The sequence below is a fragment of the Callithrix jacchus genome, chromosome 13 (genome assembly GCF_049354715.1).
Source record: "Callithrix jacchus isolate 240 chromosome 13, calJac240_pri, whole genome shotgun sequence".
NCBI lineage: Eukaryota > Metazoa > Chordata > Mammalia > Primates > Cebidae > Callithrix > Callithrix jacchus.
In genome coordinates this window covers 56134543-56157706 of record NC_133514.1, presented here as the reverse complement: position 1 = coordinate 56157706, position 23164 = coordinate 56134543, and the positions used below count along the sequence as shown (strand labels likewise).

At 43.4% G+C, this 23164-nt stretch overlaps 1 protein-coding gene across 3 annotated transcripts in view; it reads right to left on the bottom strand.

The window, feature by feature from the left end:
- The window catches only part of LAMA1 (laminin subunit alpha 1), a 177656-nt gene that overhangs the window by 55227 nt on the left and 99265 nt on the right, over positions 1-23164 (bottom strand). For all 3 annotated transcript variants that reach the window (XM_008979513.5, XM_035270592.3, XM_035270593.3), the window contains exons 20-33: positions 21940-22046; positions 21155-21335; positions 20404-20540; positions 18571-18807; positions 16801-16944; positions 16107-16286; positions 14713-14898; positions 13720-13847; positions 12959-13079; positions 11329-11466; positions 6077-6198; positions 3750-3836; positions 3290-3483; positions 1481-1623 (exon numbers count right to left, since the gene is read on the bottom strand). In XM_008979513.5, the coding sequence (XP_008977761.4) occupies positions 1481-1623; positions 3290-3483; positions 3750-3836; positions 6077-6198; positions 11329-11466; positions 12959-13079; positions 13720-13847; positions 14713-14898; positions 16107-16286; positions 16801-16944; positions 18571-18807; positions 20404-20540; positions 21155-21335; positions 21940-22046 (2105 nt within the window). The remainder of the gene's footprint in view (positions 1-1480; positions 1624-3289; positions 3484-3749; positions 3837-6076; positions 6199-11328; positions 11467-12958; positions 13080-13719; positions 13848-14712; positions 14899-16106; positions 16287-16800; positions 16945-18570; positions 18808-20403; positions 20541-21154; positions 21336-21939; positions 22047-23164) is intronic.

The window sequence follows — 23164 nt, the reverse complement described above, 5'->3', positions numbered from 1 at the left end:
CATTATAGAGAAAAGACCACTGCATATCAAGAGGGCTCACAGAACCAACCCCTTCCCAACGCACACATAAACACACACACACACCTAAGGAAGTGTTAAGTTTGAGGAAAGCTCTTACCTAAGAAATGGCATTTAGGAATGGCCACCCTTTTTATTGCTACCTGGCACACTGTATAGATTATGTCAAATTCTAAAGTATATATAAAGCAAAATTTAAGAATCACACTGTTTTCCAATTAGAATTAAAAGTGGGTCAGGTGCAGTGCCTCATGCTGGTAATCCCAGCTACTTGGGAGGTCAAGGTGGGAGGATGGCTTGAGCTTAGGAGTTCAAGACCAGCCTGGGCATCTCATCTCTACTAAAAATAAAAGGAAAAAAATCTAGCCAGGCATGGTGGTGAGTGCCTGTAGTCTCAGATACTTGGGAGGTTAAGGTAGGAGGATCCCTTGAGCTGGGGAGATTAAGGCTGCAGTGAGCCATTGCTGTGCCACTGCACCCCAATCTGGGTGACTGAGGGAGACCTGTCTCAAAAAAAAAAATAAAATAAATAAGTAAGATAAAATAAAAGTGCTATAGTAAGATGCTGTCTACTAAGTTCATTTCTTTTTTCATTTTCTTTTTTGAGACGGAGTTTTGCTCTTGTTACCCAGGCTGGAGTGCAATGGCACAATCTTGGCTCACCGCAACCTCCGCCTCCTGGGTTCAGGCAATTCTCCTGCCTCAGCCTCCTGAGTAGCTGGGATTACAGGCGTGCGCCACCATGCCCAGCCAATTTTTTGTATTTCTAGTAGAGACGGGGTTTCACCATGTTGACCTGGATGGTCTCAACCTCTTGACCTCATGATCTACCTGCCTCAGCCTCCCAAAGTGCTGGGATTACAGGCTTGAGCCACCGCGCCTGGCCCTAAGTTAATTTCTTAACTCCTCATCCTGTTTTGACCCAGGCCTTGTTGATGAAAACATAAAATTCTGATTTACTGACAGACATTTAATGTAGTCTTCCAGGGAGGAGAGACTTTTGTGCCCTGCAACTCTAGTGAAGAGAATAATAACATATTTAAAGAAAATGGTTCATCTTCAGCATGAGCCAACTTTAAAGAAGATACTATTCAGATTTGTTTTCTGCTTTTATAATAGGGCAGCTGTTTTTAAATAGCCAAAGTTGTCTTACAGGAGAGCAAGTGGACTTGGTCTTATCCCAAAAGGCAGAACGAGGACCACAGAGGGCAGCATTTATAAGGAATCCTCTAGGGAAGAATGACAGCTGTCCCACTGTGAAACAAGTTAGCATGCAAGATAGGTAAGCAAGTGCTGGTCACTGGTCATAGTCAAGGAAAGGCTGGAAACCCGCCAGCGGGGGCCGATGAAAGTTGGGCTCTCATACCATCAGGGAGGACACATAGAATGACTCCCACCCACTCACTATATCCCTGAATGAGACAAATAAGCTTCTGTCCATCTCTGTATTTCTAGCACCTACCTGGAGATGTTTAGTTGTATTTTCCAGGTTTGACAAAATTCCATATGGGACAGGGATAATGCCAGTGAGGTTCAGAGAAAGAATGGCATCACCGATCTCATCCAAGTCACTCAGCAGCACACCTGTACACTCATCGTCACATGCTACAAGAAAAATGTTTAAAAACGAGGGTTAAAGTTAGCGCGATGTGGTCTGCCCACTTTTTCATGGGGTTGCATAAGCTGTTTGGTAAAAATGACATATGTGGTCAGAGTACACTCCAAGACCTATGCACCAACTGTGCCCAACTGATCTCATTCTCCAACTGTGCCGTGGGTCATGTGGCAGGAAATGCTAAACTCCTATTCAATAATGATGCCAAGACTCAGGTCAGATAAGTAACTTCCCTGAAGTCACACAGAAAGAAACAGCTAAGGCTGAGAGTGTTGCCCAGCTCTGGCACATATTTCATTCTACTGCCCCCATCTTTATGATGCCTGGCTCATCTTAACTAGGACCCACTCACTGAATCCCAGCACTTCCTTCCACAGCCTGCTCTCTCACCTCCTCAGAAAGTTTGCAAATGCATCTTTCGCAAGTACAAGTGAAGGACACTGGGGAGAATAGTGGGGGTGTTTCTGCCTATAATTAACACAAAAGTAAAAGCAAAAAAGGCCTCCAATGCCATGATCCTAACATGCCTTCTTCTCTCCCCCATGAACCTGAGAAGACAGCCCAAGATGACTATCATGCACTTACTGGTAAAATAAATAACTGGAAAAACGAAACTAACAAAATCCATGGTAGGCCAGATATGGTGACTCACACCTGTAATCCCAGCACACTGGGAGGCCGAGGCAGGCAGATTGCCTGAGGTCAAGAGTTCAAGATCAGCTTGGTCAACTTGGTGAAACCCCATGTCTGTTAAAAATACAAAAATGAGCCAGGCAAAGTGGTGGATACCTGTGATCCCAGCTACTTGGGAGGCTGAAGCAGAAGAATTATTTGAATCTGGGAGGTGGAAGTTGCAGCAAGCCAAGATCTTGTCACTGCCCTCCAGCTTGGGGGATGGAGCAAGACTCAGTCTCAAAACAAAAAAAGAGGCCAGGCGCAATGGCTCACACCTGTAATCCCAGCACTTTGGAAGGCTGAGGTGGGTGGATCACGAGGTGAGGGGTTCAAGACCAGCTTGGCCAACAAGGCGAAACCTCGTTTCTACTAAAAATTAAAAAAATTAGCCGGGTATGGTGGCATGTGCCTGTAATCCCAGCTACTTGGGAGGCTAAGACAGGATAATTGCCTAAACCTGGGAGGCGGAGATTGCAGTGAGCTGAGATCTTGCCACTGCACTCCAGCCTGTCAACAGAACAAGACTCTGTCTCAAAAGAAAGAAAGAAAGAAAAAGAAAAGAAATAAGAAAAAGAAAAAAAAATTCCATGATCACCAAAAGCAGAAGCTATCATGAAATCTCGGCAACATAAATGAGAACCCCAAAAAGCTGTTTCCTCTCCCGTGCTGAGTCACTCCTGGCTCCTCTAAAGGAATTATTAATGCCTCTAAATGAGAAAGTTGAAATCCCTGTGCTGCTCTGAGTGCCAGAGAAATAAACTGGTATCTTAGCACCTCCGACCTCAGCTAGAAAATGCATGACGAAAGGTTCAGTTCAGCAGACGCAACAGCAATCTTAGAAAATAATAAAATGAAAATAAAATATAAAATGAAATCAGACGTTCTGTATCCTGCTGACACTGTAGCATGCCGTCACCACTTCTTTCCTGATATATTTGGTAGGAAAAACCATCTTTACACATTTAGAGAAGAAATACTCACAAACACAAGCTGTTTCCACCAGAATGTGCCTCGGTTCACACTCGTCACACCGGAGCCCTGAGGCCCCCAGCCTGCAGACGCACTGCCCAGATGTGCGGTCACATTCACCATGGACAGAGCCGTGAGGGTTACAATCACACTTCTGGCAACTGCCACCTGGTGTTTGAGGGTTCCCATAATAGCCCAAGGAGCACCTACAGAAAGGAAGGGATGTAAGTACAGACAGGAAGGTCAACACCACCTTCTAACTTGCGACAGTAACCATTTCCGTCAAATGAAATGCAAAGCACAGATCCATTCGTCTTGGGAAAACTTGTTTCAGAACAGTAATGAGGTCCTATTTCAATCAGGAACATCCAAATTAATAATGACTCCCAGATCACGATAGTAAATATGCCCGATACCCTGTAAAAGGAACAGAGTACCCCAAGGATTTCCACATGACAATTCACCTGCGTACCTTTCACAAAGTTGTCCTTCATAGCCAGGGAGACAAGCGTCACAATGGAAATCGTGGTCACCTTCTAAGACACAAGTGGGACTAAAACTGGAAGAAAAGAATTTCTTTTTGAATTTTCAGATATACAGCTTCCATCTTTCTGAAGGTACTTATTCATTACTCTTAGGATGTACCATACTGGTCTCAAAATTAACGTGATTACACATAGCTTTTTAGAGCTTACAATCTACTGGGCAAAAAGAAGGAAAATAAACGTAATCAATAGGTGCACACACATTTTGTATCCAAAAGACATTCATGAGACCCTGTCCAGGGACAATCGTGTGAATGTTAAGTGGAAGAACACTAACCTTAGGGATTATCACTAATTAGCTACCCAACAAGAGAGTGTGCCAGGGAAAAAGGGTCTTTGTTTACTAGGTGATGAGGCGGTCAGCGAGTTGAAACAACAAGGAGCAAGCATGAAAAACAGCAGGGGGAAGATGGCTGAACAAAAACTGACAAAAAGAACTTTATTGACTGTAATGAAAGGTGAGGAAGGCAACCCGGGGAAGCAAAGGCAACGGAATGGGGCAGAACTAGAGAATCAACGGACCTAAAGGCAGGCAGGGCGTTATGCGGTAGGCTACCAGAAGCAAAATGACAGAGCCTCTCAAAGTTTAATCATCAACTAGGATTTGATCTCCTTATTCACGGTTTCTGCTTTTGTTTTATTCCTTTTTCTCAACGTCCTCTGCCCTCTGCCTTCACGTTTCAAATTACCAAGGCGCCATCTAGAGGCTGAGCCGGGTGTGTACAAACTACTGGAGACAACAGTGAAAAACCAAATGCGTTAGCGCCAAGTCTGGTTCCTTTGGTTAGCAAAGCGAAGTTTCCAGCATCAGTTATCAGTGCCACACCACTTCTGACCTTTTCCCTCCTTAAAATAGTAAAGAGACAGACTTCAATGGAAACAAAATATGTAGAAAATAAAGCATGTGCTTGTTAGGGCATCTCAGATGCAGAGCACACACAGAATGTTCACACCCTCATAATCTCTTCCTGATAACACAGACTTTAATTTGTTAATGTGGACGTCGGGGATGTTTATAACCTTTTTATGACTGAAGAAGTAAAATATTCAAACAGTACAGAAATGTGCAAAGTAGTAGGATAAAATGTCCTTCCAAATACTTCTCTGGGCACATATAGCGACCTATAGATGGGTATGAATAGACAAGTGGATGTGAATTTTTTCCAAAATAGCATCACACAACATATTCAGTTACATACTTCAACTGGCCATTTCTCCGATTCTATGCCTACAGATATGCCTTATTCTTTTCTCCATGTTTGTACAATATTTCACTCCAGGAATGTAACACAATGTATAGGATCAATTCCCTATAAGTAGATTACTTCCATTTTCCCCTATTCCTCATGAGTACAAGCAATGCTAAACACATCCATCTTCACACACACATGCAAGTATTTCTATAGCATAGACTATAGAAATGGAATTGATGAGTCAAAAATTACATATATAGATTTAATACAAAAGATAAGCACTAATAACAACAAATTTTAGGGTGCTTCATAGCCTACAAGGGAAGTGTACACAGTGCCTCTCATTCGGTACTCACCATCATGCATCGTTTGCTTGGAGGCAATAAAAAATAGAAGATTCAAACAAATATTAAAAGGAAGACTTCTTTTCGGTATACAAAAACTCAACATTTGATCTTTATATGTTCAATACCTTGCCAAATATTCTAAGCGATAACGAAATATTATTGATGAATTACAATTTTCATTTGAACCAAAGAAGAATCTTTGATATTCTGATTCTCACTTGAAAGACCTCTGGTTCCTTTTTGCATTCAGATAATTCTGTATAAACATCATGAGTACAAGGTAGAAACTATTCCCAATTGTATCACCATGTGGCATTTCAGCACTTAGGCACCGGCTTATATAAATTCTAACCCCATACCCTTAAATGGTAATTGGGTTCTTTTGTATCATTATCAATAAAATTAATAACAATTCATTTCCATGCAGATTGGATACATATTCTGTGGGCTAAAATGAGTCATAAAAAACAAAACCTAAAAGTCCTTTCTTTAATTGGTTCCATTCAAACATCCAATACCAACACAGATGCTTTGCTTTTGAAAAAATTCTCTTCTAATACTTTTGAGAATGAACGCTTTTTCTTAAAATTAGCCTTTTGCAACCTATGGAGAATATTCATCAACACAGACCACTCAGAGAGCCTTGAAAACGAGGCTGAACTGGAAGCAGCCCTGGGCAGCCTAGCATGCCAGGCTACACCTGTGGGGGCTCACCTGGCAGGGGGGCTGTGAGGACAGGCACACAGAGCACAGTCATTTGCTGAGCCGGTCACCTTCCCGTAGTAGCCAGAAGCGCACACATCGCAATGGTCACCTGCTGTGTTATCGCTGCAGTTCTGGGAGTCCACATTTAAAGGAAGAGGGAAAAAAGGGAAATTGTTAGAAATCATTCTTGTCTGGTAGTAGCTAAGCACTGCCACATTTTCTATCAGCTAGCTTTGAAAAACATTCTTCAGGAAAGGGGGGCATTTTCCTCCATATTTTAAAAATCTTGGATACATTTCCAGTTCTGCGGCTTTCCTTCATCATAAGACTGCATTCATCCAATACAGTCAATAAATTACTAGGACCTTATTCTTAAGGAAAATAGAAACAAGGGCCCTAAAAGCAGTTTGCAGAACCTTAAAATATAGATTTAAAATATTTAGTGACCCCCAAAAAATCTGAAGCACCAGTTTTACACACAGTCAGGGTTCAACAACCACATGTGAGGAGCTGAAGAATGGATAGAGGCTTTAGGAAACAGACAATGAGGGAAGAAAACTCATGGTTTTAGATCACCAGTAATAGATTACTGCAATCAACAACTAAGTTCCAGGTAATTTTTTTTTTTTTTAGAGATGAGGTCTCCAGATGTGTTGCCCAGGCTGGAGTGCTGTGGTGCAATAATAGCTCACTGCAGCTTTGCCCTCCCAGGCTCAATGATCCTCCTGCCTCAGCCTTTCAAGTAGCTGGGCCCATAGGCACACACCACCATGATTGGCTAATTTTTAACTTTTTTTTTACTGATTAGGGGTCTGGCTATGTTGCTCAGGCTGGTCTCAAACTCCTGACCTCAGGTGATCCTCCTGCCTCCTAAGTAGCTGGAACTACATGCCTGAGCCACCCCATGTGGCATTTCCAATTAAATTTTCTATCATCCTTTGGACCTATGGTCTTTCTGTTAAAAAAAGTACACATTTTTTTTTCTTTGAGACAGAGTCTGACTCTGTCGCCTGGAGTGCAGTGGCACGATCTCAGCTCACTGCAATCTCCACCTCCTGGGTTCATGCAATTCTCCTGCCTCAGCCTCCTGAGTAGCTGGGACTACAGGCGTGTGCCACCATGCCTGGCTAATTCTTGTATTTTCAGTGGAGATGGGGTTTCACCATGTTGGTCAGGCTGGTCTCAAACTCCTGACAAGTGATCCACCCACCTCAGCCTCCCAAATGCTGGGATTACAGGCATGAGCCACCACGCCTGGCCAAGAGTACATATTTTTAAAGCTAAAGGAACAAGCAGTTCTTGCCATCTGATTCCAATTTGAAATTGAAATTTGCTCAATTCATCTCTTTTTACTCAGCCCCTGGGCACAAGATTCCATGTCTGAGGCAGAAAAACCAGGATCATTGAGGAGCCCCTGAGCAAACTCCCAGGCTGACTCACATTTTTATCCTTGGCAGTGAGAGGTGATACAGAAACAAATCTTTTTGCATGTTAAAAAAGATGATTTAAGTTCATTTAATTTTTTTTAAATTCTAGTATTTTTCATTTTACAGTTCTATTCCTATTTTTTTTTCCATGATAAAGATAAATTTTACTGGGATCTACTTGACCTCTCAAACTGATCTCTTTAGAAGTAAAATTTGTAATTACTTTAGAAGAAAAGTAAATGTGCTAAAGACATGTTTTAATCACATGGCCTAAACCTGAGAAGGAATAAATATCAGATGATGAGAGAGAATTGAAGATTTTAAGGTTTTCCACTGCTAACACCAACTCCCCCTAGATGGACTGTGGGCTCCCTAGAGAAACAAAAACAAGCCTCCCCAAGAGTGGCAAGGAAATAAGGACCGCCTAATGAGAACTGACGTGTGGGCTGAATTCGTTGCTATGGGGAATGCACAGAGAATGCCTGCCAATTTTTCACTGATGTAAAAAGGTTCAGTTGTATCTCCCAGAAGGTGGTGGTAGGGCAGGGATAACCAGGAAGAGGGGCTCCCAAGCTACCACCTTGGTCTTCAGTCTCCCCACCCCCTTCCAAGTCATGCTTCCAATCAATCACTTTTATGGTAATACCAAACACCCAGTGACCTGAACATCCTATCTGATGATAAAATCAGATCCCAAAAGGTCTTCACGTCCACCTGTACAGTAAGTACAGAGGGAGTGCTTAGGAGGTTTTGTTGAAGGGAAATGAATTGCACTAAACCACAAAAGGATTAGAAAAACTGATGACAGAAAGGAAGGTCGTGAGCTCGAAGAGCAAGGAAGAAGGGACTGAGGCGCAGTACTGGTGGGAAGAGTGCAAGGGTCTTGTGTCTAATCAATGTGGTGAGGCGGCAGTGACAGGGTGGGCACGACTACACTGTCCAGGCTGTGCCGTGGGACGCAGCATTTCAAGTTAGGGAAGGATGCTCCCACCGACTCCAGGAGCAAAGGCGTTAGGCTCAGGGCACAATACTGAAGATGAATGGTGACATGCACACCCCAGGCTGGTGAATGAACCCATGACCACTCCATCCGGCCTCCAGGCATGTGAGGGTACGTGACTGGGAGGGCTGAAGATTCAGGGCCTTTGGACATGGGAAAGAGGGATTTGATCAAGTAGTTTCACAAGGTATTTGTTAAAATCCCACCACTGGCCAGGTGCAGTGGCTGAAGCCTGTAATCCCAGCACTTTGGTAGGCTGAGGCGGGTGGATCACGAGGTCATGAGATCGAGACCATCCTGGTCAATTTGGTGAAACCCCGTCTCAACTAAAGATACAAAAAAAAAAAAAAAAAAAAAAAATTAGCCGGGCATGGTGGCGTGTGCCTGTAATCCCAGCTACTTGGGAGGCTGAGGCAGGAGAACTGCCTGAACCCAGGAGGCGGAGGTTGCGGTGAGCCAAAGGTTGCGGTGAGCCGAGATGGCGCCATTGCACTCCAGCCTGGGTAACAAGAGCGAAACTCCGTCTCAATAAAAAAAAAAATCCCACCACTTTTCATGGACAAATCTGAACTAGTGGTTTATTTAAACAGTTCCAAAGAATAAAACTGCACCAACAGATGTATGGTTCAGGGGCAATGGGTCCAGGAAGAATCAGAGCTGCCCAAAGGTGCAGCTCTGGGAGTGAGCTCTCCATGCCTGGAGGTATATAAAATGCACACTAAATTACTGCCTGGCATGGATGTTATAGTTCAGACTTAAGATCTGAAGGGACAGTTGGGGGCAGTGTCTCATGCCTGTAATTGTAGCACTTTAAGAGGTCAAGGCAGGAGGATCATTTGAGATCAGGAGTTCGAAACCAGCCTGGCCAATATGGTGAATCCCCGTCTCAACTAAAAATACAAAAATTAGCTGAGTGTGGTGGGAGGTGGGGGGCGCCTGTAATCCCAGCTACTCAGGAGGCTAAGGCAGGAGAATCACTTGAACCCAGGAAGAGAGGCTGCAGTGAGCAGATTGTGCCATTACACTCCAGGCTGGGTGACAGAGCAAGATTCCATCTAAAAAAAAAAAAAAAAAAAATCCATCTCAAAAAAAAAAAAAAAAAATCTGAAGGGACTCTGACAAGAATAGAAGAACCACTGCAACCCTGAAATCCCATCCGCTAAGCCCAGATACCCACTCTTTGTTTATAATGGGTTCTGGTGACAGGAATTGGCAGTAAGTGGTGACCATGCATGAAGAAGTCCCTAGGGACAGACACAGAATTCAGATCTGTAAAAAGCGGGAAGAGTCAAAATCAAAATGTGGTGGGAGGGAGGCAGGCTGGGAGGCCGCAGTCCTAATTCCTCTGTTCTGGCTCCTGCGTTTTCTTGTGATTGGGCCACACCCAGGATCTCCAAGGCTTGGGGGGTGTTCTTGGTGGGTCGCTCATTTCCCTTCAATGCATTATTTTACCCAAGACGAGTTAATCTTGGAACAATTTATACCAGTAATCAGTGTTTCCACCTGAGTTATTGCAAAGCATGAACCTTCAGTAGTAGGAAACAAATAGCAGATTATTGTAATCTGCCTCATTGGCTTTAGCAAAGTCATGGACACAGGAATCTGTCCTGAGTCAGGGCTGCGAGGCTTCTGTCTGGGTCGCTTAGCTTTTTACAGTGCTCAGAGCTCTCCATGTGTCCCTGAGACCAATCTTGGTCTAGGAGAAGGTGGTTGAGAAACAAACACACACTAACATGTGAATAATGTGCTGTGTTATCATCCCCCTAGAGAATATGCTCTTTTTTTTGAGATGGAGTCTTACTCTGTTGCCCAGGCTGAAGTGCACTGGCAAGATCTCAGCTCACTGCAGCCTCTGCCTCCCGGGTTCAAGTGATTCTCCCTGCCTCAGCCTCTCAAGTAGTTAGGAATACAGGCACCTGCCACCATGCCCAGCTATGTTTTTGTATTTTTAGTAGAGACAGGGTTTCATCATGTTGGCCAAGCTGGTCTCAAACTCCTGACCTCAAGCAATCTGCCTACCTTGGCCTCCCAAAGTGCTGGGATTATAGGCGTGAGCCACCGCACCCGGCCAAGAATATGCATTTTTTTTTAAATGCAAGAAGGCAATACTTTACACAGAGAAATACATTTTTCAACGCTGGCATTAACTTATTTTAAAATTCCCATGTGAGCCCCCAAACTTTAGCATACACAGTTCTCATCCATTTTGAGTATGGCAACCAGTACTGCAATTAAAAACAAGGCATGCAAGTACAGTCATGCGTCACTTAAAGATGCGGATCGTTTCCAAGAAATGCATGCCTAGCTGATGTTGTCACTGTGTGAACATCACAGAGTGCACTTCCACACACCTAGATGGCACAGCAGACTACATACTGAGGCCATGTGGTAGAGCCACAAGCCTGTCCAGCATGTTACTGTACTGAATACTGTAGGCAATTGCAACACAGTAGTAAATATTTGTGCATCTAACTGTATCTAACATAGAAAAGGTATGGTGAAAATACAGTATGATAGCCTTATAGGACTAATGTCCTATATGCAATCTGTTGTGGACCCGAAGGAAATGTTGTTATTTGGTGCATGACTGTAATTCCCAAATTGATGCCCATAAATATATTCATCAAGAAAGCAAAATTTATAAAAGAATTTCCACTGATAAGGTCAGAACTACTAAGCTATGCCCTCCTCAAGGAAATACGCTTATATTTTATATTCAGCTAAATTTAACCTCTCACTAAACCAAGGCACAGCTGTGACTTAGACCAGAAATCTGACATTCAGACTCCACTTGAATTCTAAGCTCAGGCAAACACCCCCACAAACCAGCATACCAGACACTTCCCAGTGTTGGGGTCACAGGTGTCACTATGGTTGTTGCAACTGCAGGGCACACAAGGAGCAATCAGAGGGCGTGGTCCCCTGCCACCCCATGCTGGGAGCTTCCCTCTGTGGTACCCAGGGGCACAGTCCTGCAGGGATGCAAAAGGGAGGACAAAAAAGTCTGATTAAAAAGTGAGTCAAGGACTTGAATAGACATTTCCCCAAAGGAGACACACAAATGACCAACAGGCATATGAGAAGAAGTTCAACATCTCTATCATCAGGGAAATACAAATCAAAAACACAAGGTGATACCACCTCACACCTGTTAGAATATCAACTATCAAAAAAAAAAAACAAAACAAAACTGATAAGTGTTGGTGAGAAACTGGAACCCTGTATACTGCTGATGAGAATGTAAAATGGTACACTAAAAACCAGCAGCTATACCATTTCCATCTCTCCAAAGATGGAAAATTCAAGTACCATATGATTCTCCAAGTCCAATTTTGGGTACACACCCAAAAGACCTGAAAGCAGAATCTCAAAGAGATATTTGAACCCCTATGTTCATAGCAGCATCATTTTATTCACAATAGTCAAGATGGGGAAGCCACCCAAGTTTATTCATTGTCAGATTAATGAAAAAGCAAAATGTAGCATGTATGTACAATGGAATATTACTCAGCCTTAAAAAGGAGGGAAATTCTGATGCATACTACAACATGGATGAGCCTTGAGGACCTAATGCTAAGTGAAACAAGCCATTCATAGAAAGACAAATTCTGTATTACTCCACTTATTTATTTATTTATTCTTGAGACAAAGTCTCAGTCTGTCGTCCAGGCTGTAATACAATGGCTCAATCTTGGCTCACTGCAGCCTCCGCCTCTCAGGTTCAAGTGATTCTCCTGCCTCAGCCTCCGAGTAGCTGAGATTACAGGCATGCACCATGTATTACTCTACTTATAAGTGGGCCCTAGGGTGGTCGAATACATGGAGACTGAAAGGAGCATGGTGGTCATTGGGGCCTGGGGAGAGAGGAACTGGGGAGCTAGTGTTTAATGAGTGCAGAGTTTGCGTTTGGGATAAAAAGTTCTGAGGATAGGCCAAGTGCAGTGTCTCATGCCTGTAATCCTAGCACTTTGGGAGGCCACGGCGGGCCGATCACGAGGTCACTGGCCAATATGGTGAAACCCTATCTCTACTAAAAAATACAAAAATTATCTGGTCATGGTGGTTCATGCCTGTAATCCCTGCTACTTGGGAGGCTGAGGAAGGAGAATTGCTTGAACTGGGACCCGGGAGGTGGAGGTTGTAGTGAGCTGAGGGTGTGCCACTGCACTCCAGCTTGGGCAACAGAGCGAGGCTCCACCTCAAAAAAAAAAAAAAAAAAACATTCTGAGGATGACAATGGTGACAGCTGCATAGCAATGTGACTATACTTAACATGACTACACTGTACACTGAAGAATGGTTAAGATGGCAGATTTTGTTATGTACGTTTTACCAAAATTCATTTCTTTTTTAACTCAAAAAAAGAAAAAGTGATACAGTATATACACATAAGTTCTGTTCATCTTTTGAAGTTGCACAGTTCAACTCAACCCAGGAGACAGATTTTGACGAGAATCTTCCTACCTGACATGAGAATCCTGCAGTGCCAGGAGGACAGACACAATTCTCTAAAAGAGATGCTACCTTGTCTTCTGGATGCAGCTTTTCAGCCTTTCTGGCAACCTCCATTGAAATGTCTGAGATTCTGTGCAGCCATTAAGTTAAAAAGAGAGAAAATGCTAACGTTTGAAAAACTTTCTCGAAACATAGCATGTGACCTAACATTTGCATATATAAGAAACCAGAGCTTTGCTCCCTGTTTGGAGGAGCTCCCACTTGTGATTATAAGTGAAATGTGTAAAGCACATCAGTACTGTCAGGACACATTTTGGACATTTTAGTATTTCAAAATAATGACACAGAAGTACACATAAAAGACCACTTGAAATGCCAATGAGGCCAAGACTTCATGGTTTTCTTTAGGGGCTAAAGTATTAGATGAGTAGGTGACAGCATTCTTTATATTCATTATGAAGACATGGGCTTTCAGTTTTCACGGGCAGAAAATAGCAATTGTTTGGGTTTTTTTTTTTTGCATTTTATCTTCAGCCAAGATTCCACCATGATGTTCTTATATTTTATAACTGCATTAGCACAGTAGGTGGATAATTTAAGTTATAACTCACATATTCCAAAATGATATTAATATTTAACAACGTTTTGGTAGGGAACTAAACTATACATGTTAATAAAAGTGGTAGGTAATGGAAGTGGAGTGAGTCAACATCTTTCAGTTTGCTTTCAAATATCAAAATAACAGTCAAAATTCTAGAGGCTCCACGTACCTGCTTTGCTGTAATCCTTGACCATACGAGGCCTTGATGAGGATATACTCAATATTGCTAAGGACAGACATAAAATCCTCTCTAGTGACAGGTTTTTCAGAAACAGAGTTAAAATATTTCCAATAATTCTGTAGAATGAGAAACACATTCAATTAAGCTCAGAGGCCAAATTCTGACAGGCATAAAACTTATTAATAAATTCTTTTATAAATTTCTCCAGAAATGAGCCCTGTTCTGTGCATGCCACTGAGTATAACTGACGACCTCCTGAAACCTCCATGGGCTGGCACAATGTCAGTCCCGTTTATCAACAGATATGCATTATCATGTGGCAGTGCCAGCCACACAGCAAACATCCCATAAAGATCTGCTAGAAGAATAACAGACACTTCCCAAATCTGAGCAAGTCCAAAGCCTTCTGTACCACTATGCAGGTTGAAAATAGTATACCAAGATAAAGAATTTAAGATTCAGTGCCCACTAAATTGACATAAGCCTAATGTACATTTCTTGAGAATTTGAAATTTGAATTGTTTTTGGAAATCCTGCTAATCCCACTGAAATTTTGACCCCAGGGTCTTCTTGCTCAGTCTCTCTCTCTCTTTTTTTTTTTTTTTTTTGAGACAATTTCACTCTGTTGCCCAGGTTGGAGTGCAGTGGTGCAATCTCTGCTCACTGCAACCTCTGCCTCCTAGGTTCAAGTGATTATCCCACCTCAGCCTCCCAAGTAGCTGGGACTGCAGGCGTGCACCACCATGCCCGGCTAATTTTTCTATTTTTAGTAGAGATGGGGTTTCACTATGTTCCCCAGGCTGGTCTCCAACTCCTGACCTCAGGTGATACACCCACCTTGGCCTCCCAAAGCGCTGGGATTACAGGTGTGAGCTACCACGCCTGGCTGCTCATTCTCTTATTAATGGCTTTTAGCTTTCACTCTATCCATAGCAAAGTTGATACCTTTAACGAACTTATATGAAAAGATCCCATTATCACCTCTCTCATTGCTACTTCCTGTTCCTGTCTCACTCCATTCTCTGGGGCTGGTGCATCCATGTAAATGACTTGCTTTCTGGTCCGACCACCTTTGATGAGAACTTGAGGCTCAAAATTGGAGATGCCGACGCTGTCCAAAGAATAGAAGGCCACGCTGTACTTTAGTTTGCCACCGTAGGCCATGAGCTAGCAAATAATAAAGTGTTGTTTACTTCTCTGACAAAGTTTTGGTTCAAAAACATTTTATTCCAAGCCTGCCACCAGATGAGAGAAATCTTATATCTTAAAAATACATCACATGGGTGAAATATGTTGTCTGGAATTTTCTTCCTTCTAATTCCACTTAATTAAATGGATTATTAAGTCGACCTAAGTTACACAGTTCTTTTTGAGCATACAAGCAAAAGTAAGCTCCAAAGTAACAAATCAATGTGGTAGTGATGGAATTTATTTTCAGGCTCCTTTAAATTAAAAATTTCTATATCTCAAGGAGAACTGGATGCCTATTTGCAAATTGTAAAGATCAGGGCGAATTCATACATGGACTCCAATGTTTATATAAACAAACAATCCAACTGATCCCTTTCATGACTCTTTTTTTTTTTTTTTTTTGAGATGGAGTTTCGCTGTTGTTACTCAGGTTGGAGTGTAATGGCACGATCTCAGCTCACCACAACCTCCACCTTCTGGGTTCAAGCAATTCTCCTGCCTCAGCCTCCCGAGTAGCTGGGACTACAGGGGCACACCACCATGCCCAGCTAATTTTTTTGTATTGTTAGTAGAGACGGGGTTTCACCTTATTGACCAGGATGGTCTCGATTTCTTGACCTCATGATCCACCCGCCTCGGCCTCCCAAAGTGCTGGGATTACAGGCTTGAGCCACTGCACCCCAGCCTCATGACTCTTTTACAGTAGTTTTTACCCCCAAAATGAGTGATGATTCCTTGAAAAGGCCCCCCAGGCCATAGCACCCAGGTTTGTATGGAGAGAATATTAGTAAATACAGTACAGTCCCATACCACGTAATGACATTTCAGTCAATGACAAACCACATATACACCCATGGTCTCATGAGATTATAATACCATAACGTTCGCACCTAATGACACATTCCCCCAGAATGTATCTCCATCGTTAGGGGACACATGACTGTATATGTTTTTTGACTGACTGCTTTAGGAAGAACCAAATTAACATAATGTAAATATTTTTTAAACTTTTACAATTAATGAAAAATTTTAAGGAACCATATATTTGAGACTTTTATAAGCATTAAACTTCTCTGAGCCCAATTAAAAGAGGAAATTAATAACCACTTCTTTAAATGACAGGCCAGCCCAGACTATGGCGATTTTAAATGATTTCCGTATCTCCCAGGAAGCGCAGACCTCACCTGGTCACTCTGGAACTGCTGCGGCAGCCGCCAGTAAAACGGCTCTGCATGGACGTGCTGCCGCACTGTGGCGGCATCCAGCAGGAAGTCGGGGGCCTGGTAGTACACCCCCTCAGTCGTGCCCCTCAGGTTACTCTGAGAAACCACACGCAGAAGAGGCTGATCGGAGCTCAGCATTACCTAAGCCATGAAAGGGAGAGAACGTGCACTTCAAAACACGAACTTCCTACTCCAGCTTCATTCTTCAGATTCCACCACTGTTTCACAGATGAAACAGCTTCAATATTAAAACAGAAACACTGAAGACTTTTCCTTTAAACTAAACATCTGAATGAAAATGAACAGAAAATGCTTTAAACTATTGCGTTTAGGCCCAAACTGTTGCTCCTCTGAGGAAATGCTCAATGACATGCAGAAGACGACTGAGATTTTGGGTTTTATCTTCTCTCCAATGAAAGCTTTTCATAGATTAGCTAAGGAACAACATGGAGAGCCTTTCATTCAAGCTCCATTTACTTCCTTGGCCAGCAGAAGCCAAGCTCTGATTCGCACTCTCACCCAAGTTAGCTTCCTAGAATTTCTGATGCCATAAAAGCAAAATTTAATGTGAACACTTGACTGTGTCTCCCACCCTCAACCACCTCCCAAGGGGATTGGGGTTAGAAGCAGGACATTTTGGTTGTGTATGACTTACTGGGGTCCTCATGTAGCCCTCCAGCTCTGAGCAGAGGTGGGACAGCCCGGAGCAGAAGCAGGGGGAGCACCCCAGGGGGTTGTCTGCACGGAGAGCGAAGGTGCCCTCTCTACACCTGCTGCACTGAGGGCCAAAGACATTCTCCTAAAAGGGAACAAGTAAAGGATTTGTTTTTGTCTGGAAAAGAGATGTGATTTCTGAACAAACAGAAACAAAATAAAACACAAACATAATTTTAAAAATAATTATAGATGCACAAGCATCAGTTTCCTCCAGCCAGGCCCTGAGCTCTCTGAGTGTTAGTTTTCTCAAAGACCCAATCAGTGATTCTCAAACACAGGTCATTATCAGAATTATCTTGGAAGCTTTTGGAAAATAGCTTCCCTGATGAGAATGTCCTGAGGCAGCTCTGGAAGCTGCTTCGAGTCCCCAGGTGATTCTGATGATCCCTGGGCATGCAAGCCATCAGCTAGGTGATTATTATTGTTATTATTATTATTATTATTTTGTTTTTTGAGACAAAGTCTCACGCAGTCACCAGGCTGGAGTGCAGTGGCATGATCTCGGCTGACTGCAATCTCCGCCTCCTAAGTTCAAACGATGCTCCTGCCTCAGCCTCCCAAAGGACTACAAGCAGGTGCCACCATACTCAGCTAATTTTTGTATTTTTAGCAGAGACGGAGTTTCACTATGTTGGCCAAGATGGTCTCAATCTCCTGACCTCAGGTGATCTGCCCGCCTCGGCCTCCCAAAGTGCCAGGATTGCAGGCATGAGCCACCGCACCCAGACCTGGTGATTATTAAGACAGGGTCTGGAGCTCTATCGTCTCTCATCATAACTGTTATTGTAAGGTGTGGCAGAGGCTGAGTGCCATGGCTCACACCTGTAATCCTGACACTTTGGGAGGCTGAGGTAGGTAGATCACCCCAGGTCAGGAGTTCGAGATCAGCTTGGCCAACGTGGTGAAACTCCTTCTCTAGTAAAAATACAAAAAAATTTAGCTACTCAGGAGGCTGAGGCAGGAGAATCGCTTGAACCCGGGAGGCAGAGGTGGCACAGAGCCGAGATCGTGCCATTGCACTTCAGCTTGTGTGACAGAGCGAGACTCTGTCTCAAAAAAAAAAAAAAAAAAAGTGGCAGAAAATAGGGAGACTGAAACTTCCATTACTCCCAGGCCATGATATCTACATGAGTTTTCCTTTTTATCTCCAGTCACCCATCAAGCCATTACCATCATCAAGTCAGAGGGCTTCCATCTCACCACCCATAGGAAAAAGGACCAGAGGAAGTGGCTCTGACTCCTAATAGCAAAGCACATTGGGAAAAGTCATGGAAATACACAAAACTTATAATGATGCTGAAATCTTGCCTCTCAGGAAAATAAACTCTGATTTCCTTCAGTGTGGCCAGCACATACGAGAGCCTCATAACCTCACAGGGGTCACATCACAAATCCCAAAGCCCTGAGGTACCTGCCTCACTTGCATACTCAAGAAACATGCCACTCACCCTCTGGGATATATGATCAAAAACTCAGGGCAGTTCTCAAATCAGTTCCACCATCTGACACTTTTAACAGTAAAAATTCAATTTCAAAAATCATCCATCACTTTAGAGGAGCATAAGAGACTTTGAACTCAGCTGCGGAAGGGAATGTGAACTCACTAGGAGAAGCATCTCAACCTTGCTGATTGGGTAAATAGTCAAAGCCCAAGAGTCACGATGAGGAGCCAGCGAGAGAAAGAAAGAGGAGGATGGAAGGCAAATACCTTGCAAGAGCAGGCCCCAGTTTCCTTTGCACAGCTGCAGAGACCCTGCTCCAGATTGCAGGTGTCCCCCGACGTCCCCCTCAGGTCACAGTCACAGGGAACACAGTCAGGAAAGCCTCTGTAACCTAAGGAGCACTGATTGCAGGCCCGGCCACCAAATTTTGACTTGCACTGGCAATGGCCGGTGAGCACATCGCACTGATGATGGGTCGATCCCACAAGACTGCAATTGCAGGCCTGAGAGGCGGGAAAGCAACTCAATAAAAAGGCAGATGTGATGCTTCTAAATCTGCACAGATTTGATTTACAGGAAAACACTGCATGTGGGAAGTTCTACACATGAACCATCTCCCTCTTGCTATTGCTCCATGGATTCACTTTGCCAAGTGCCAGCAGGAGATAGGCATTGCGTTCCTGAAAATTTGTGCATGTTAGTGGCACATGTGCATGGGGCCAAAATTGTGGACTGAAATTAAATCTACTGGGTCAAAACAGACTAACAAAATTACTGTGGAAATCAGGCCAGGCATAGTGACTCATGTCTGTAATCCTAGTACTTTGGGATGCAGAGGTGGGAAGATCACTTGAGTCCAGGAGTTTGAGACCAGCCTGGACAACACAATGAGATCCCATCTCTACGAATAATGAAAAAATTAGCTGGGAAGGATGGCACATGCCTGTAGTCCCAGCCACTTGTGGGGCTGAAGCATGAGGATTGCTTGAGCCCAAGAGGTCGAGGATACAGTGAGCTTTGATGGCACTACTGCACTCCAGCCTGGGTGACAGTGCAAGACTCTGTTTCAAAAAAAGTCATTTCCTGGCTGGGCACAGTGGCTCACATCCCAGCACTTTGGGAGGCCAAGGCAGGCAGATCACGAGGTCAACAAGAGACCAAGAACATCCTGGCCAACATGGTGAAATTCCATCTCTACTAAAAATACAAAAATTAGCTGGGCACAGTGGCACGTGCCTGTAGTCCCAGCTACTCGGGAGGCTGAGGCAGGAGAATCGCTTGAACCTGGGAGGCAGAGGTTGCAGTGAGCCAAGATCACACCACTGCACTCCAGCCTGGTGACAGAGCAAAACTCCGTCTCAAAAGAAGTAATTTCCTATTGTTTTCAAAACACAAACTATACCCAAATTTAACTGAAGAAAGCTACATGGAATACTGGAGGCCCCACAGGTTGGACATAAACCCCCAGTAAAGTGATTTATTACTTTCTCTTGGAAGATAGTATACATTGCACAATATATTTAAAGAGCACTCAAATATTTTTTGGATTTTCTAACTATAGATTAACAACTAGGTTCTTGAAGAAAACCTAGAATAAGGTGTTTTAAGGGTGTCGTGTCTTCCACTTTGATTCCTACCATCTGCACTGAGGTGCTTTGTTTTTGTTTTTTAAGGTAGGGTCTTTCTCTATCGTTCAGGCTGAAGTGAAGTGGTGCAATCACAGTTCACTACAGCCTTGAATCCCCAGGCTCAATTAATCCTCCTGCCTCAGGCTCCCAAGTAGCTGGGAACACAGGCATGTGCCACAACGTCAGGCTAAATGTTTTTATCATTATTTTTTGCAAAGGCAGGGTCTCTCTTTGTTGCCCAGGCTGGTCTTGAATTCCACAATTCAAATGATCCTCCTGACTCGATCTACCAAAGTACAATGATTACAGGTGTGAGCCACTATGCCTGGCCTACATTTGAGTTTTTTAATTAAAAAAAATCACAAAGCTATTCAACAGGTTAAAGTCCAGAAAATACACAGAAGAAAAGGCCTACAACTTGCTAAAGCAAAGCAACTCTCAGTTAAGCAGAGTGTGGATGACAGAGCTCACCTGGCACCCCACCTCCAGGTCGTAGCCCCAGTGCCCATCCTCACATTCTTCACACTTCACACCCTGCGTGTGAGGGGGGCATACACATGCTCCAGTTTCTGGATCACAGGTGTTCTGAGTATGTGGACAGTCACAGGCTGAAATAAAAATGAATGCTGTGTTACACATCTGGGTGGGCTAAGAGCTGATGCTGCTACTTCCCTTTTATTAAGAGTCCAAGCCAACCTTCTTGCTCCTAAAAGATGCCTCACAATTCCCAAGATCCCTCATGTCTCATGGAGGTGGCCAGCCCTCCATGTCAGGAGATGCTGGGGGAAGAGGGGAAATGGGGACAGGACAGGGGAAATAGAAGAGTGAAGAAGACGTCGCTAGGTGAGCGCACGGGGAGCCAACATTTACTGAGCACGTACTGCATGCCAAATGTGGTGCTGAGGACTTTATATACAGCACTTATACTAACCTCTCAATGCAGATTCTCATTAGCATCCTCATTTTACGGAGGAGGAAACTGAGGCCAAGCAAAGGTAAGTAATGAATCTAAGCTCCCACAATTAGTAGGCAACAGAGTCATGACCAAAACGTTGGCTTGTACCCTGATAGGGATCAGAAACCGGAAAAAGGTATGAAATCCTCCAGGGAAAGAAGAGAAAAAGGAAAGGCACTTAACCAAAATTAGTTGGAAGTAGAGGGAGGGCCCAAGGAAAGGTCCAGGAATGACTGTCAAGTCTCAAACAAGGAAATCAAGGCTTACGTGTACAGCTACCATCCTGGTATATGTAGAAGCCACGGGCACACCTGTCACACCTTTTCCCTGCCACACCTGGGATGCAGTGACATTGGCCTTCATCCGTGCAGTCATCTGACACAGAGCCTGCTGTGCTGCAGTTGCAGGGCTGGCAGCCATGGCCTGAGTCCAGCCCATAGTAGCCACGCTGTTTCACCAGAGGGGGAGAACATGGAAACCAACATATGTTTTAATAAATGACTCCCATGTTAGAAGGTTCCAGAACACACACAGGATATTTCATAGAATCATAAAGTATTCATGACATTATCGCCCTCCCTTTACAGTGAATGTCCACTCTCTAGGTAGGCACAGCACTCACCAGCCATGCTTTGTGACATGGTTTGGCTCTGTGTCCCCACCCAAATCTCAAATGAAATTGTAATCCCTGTGTGTCAAAGGAGAGAGGTGATTTGATCATAGGGGCAGCTCCCCCATGCTGTTCTCGTGATAGTGAATTGTCATGAGAACTGATGGTTTTAGACAGTTCCTCCTTCACATGCTCTCACTCTCTCCTGCTGCTTGTAAAGAAGGTGTCTGCTTCTCCTTCCACCATGATTGTAAATTTTCTGAGTCCTCCCCAGCCATTCGAAACTGTGAGTCAATTAAACCTCCTTTGTTGATAAATTGGTGGTATCTTTATAGCAGTGTGAGAACAGACTAATGCACCTGGGGACTTAGCTCCTTCTGAGTCATAGATTCAATTGCCTCTGTACCAAGGCTAAGGTGTCAATTAGTCACATGCCTCTTACCAAGCACTGGTCACACTGCTGTCCAGTCACGTTTGGTTTGCAGTCACAGAGCCCCGTCTCAAGATGGCACACGGCAGAATGGGAGCCTTTCTCATGGCATTCACAGGCTAATATGCATGCACACAAAGACACATTAACCCTCACTTCTTAGTACGGTTATCATAAAATCCTCAATCCCCAAAGTAAAAGAAATGTGAACATTCGATGTTTCAAATCACAAAACTAAAAATAATATTATTAGCAATAACTTTAAAAGTTTAGCATTTTTCTGAAGAGTAAACTAAAACAGGTTTGCTGGAAAGATCCATCACAGGAAAAAAACACTGAAGCTGTTAAGATAATAATTAGAAAATTTACTTAACCAATTTCATAAATTCCTTGACGTTTTTTAAATGAACTACAAATTCCCGTGAAAAACATGCAATGGAGATTTCAAAATCAACTTTGCCATTTACTCTGATTCCAGTCAGGTACATATTTAATATTTTAAAGCTCAGTTAAAACATAATACACATTAATATTATATTTCATAATTCATTAAATACAATATTCCAGTTCTAAGTCATGAGTCATTGTAGTTTCAGGCCAGATGGCTCCATTTTATCTGTAGTTACAACACTGATGCTGCAAGCTACCAAGTCCCCTACCTTTGCAAAGCCATACAATCTTACGGGTCCACAATATATTTAATTAATATTCACAGGGGAACCTTCAATAAGCACTTCAGTTAGAATATGTAATATGTTGGCTGGGCACAGTGGCTCATGCCGGTAATCCCAGCACTTTGGGAGGCTGAGGTGGGCAGATCACCTGAGGTCAGGAGTTCAAGACCAGCCTGGCCAACATGGTGAAACCCTAAAGGGTTTCCGTAGAGATAGGGTTCAAGTTCAAGACCAGGCTGGTCTTGGTCTTGAAAATAAAAATACAAAAATTAGCTGGGCATGGTGGCAGGTATCTGTAATCCCATATACTCAGGAGGAGGAAGCAGGGGAATCACTTGAACCCAAGAGGCAGAGGTTGCAGTGGGCCGAGATCACACCATTACACTCTGGCTTGGACGTCAAGACTGAAACTTCATCTCAAAAAAGGAAGAAAGAAAGAAAGAAAAGAACATTTAATCTGTAGCCTGACAAAATATCCCAGGCACAGTTTATGAATGCATGGACTCAGAACATGTACAATGTGTGTCATGACATAACGATACAAGAAAAAAGAGAGAAAAACT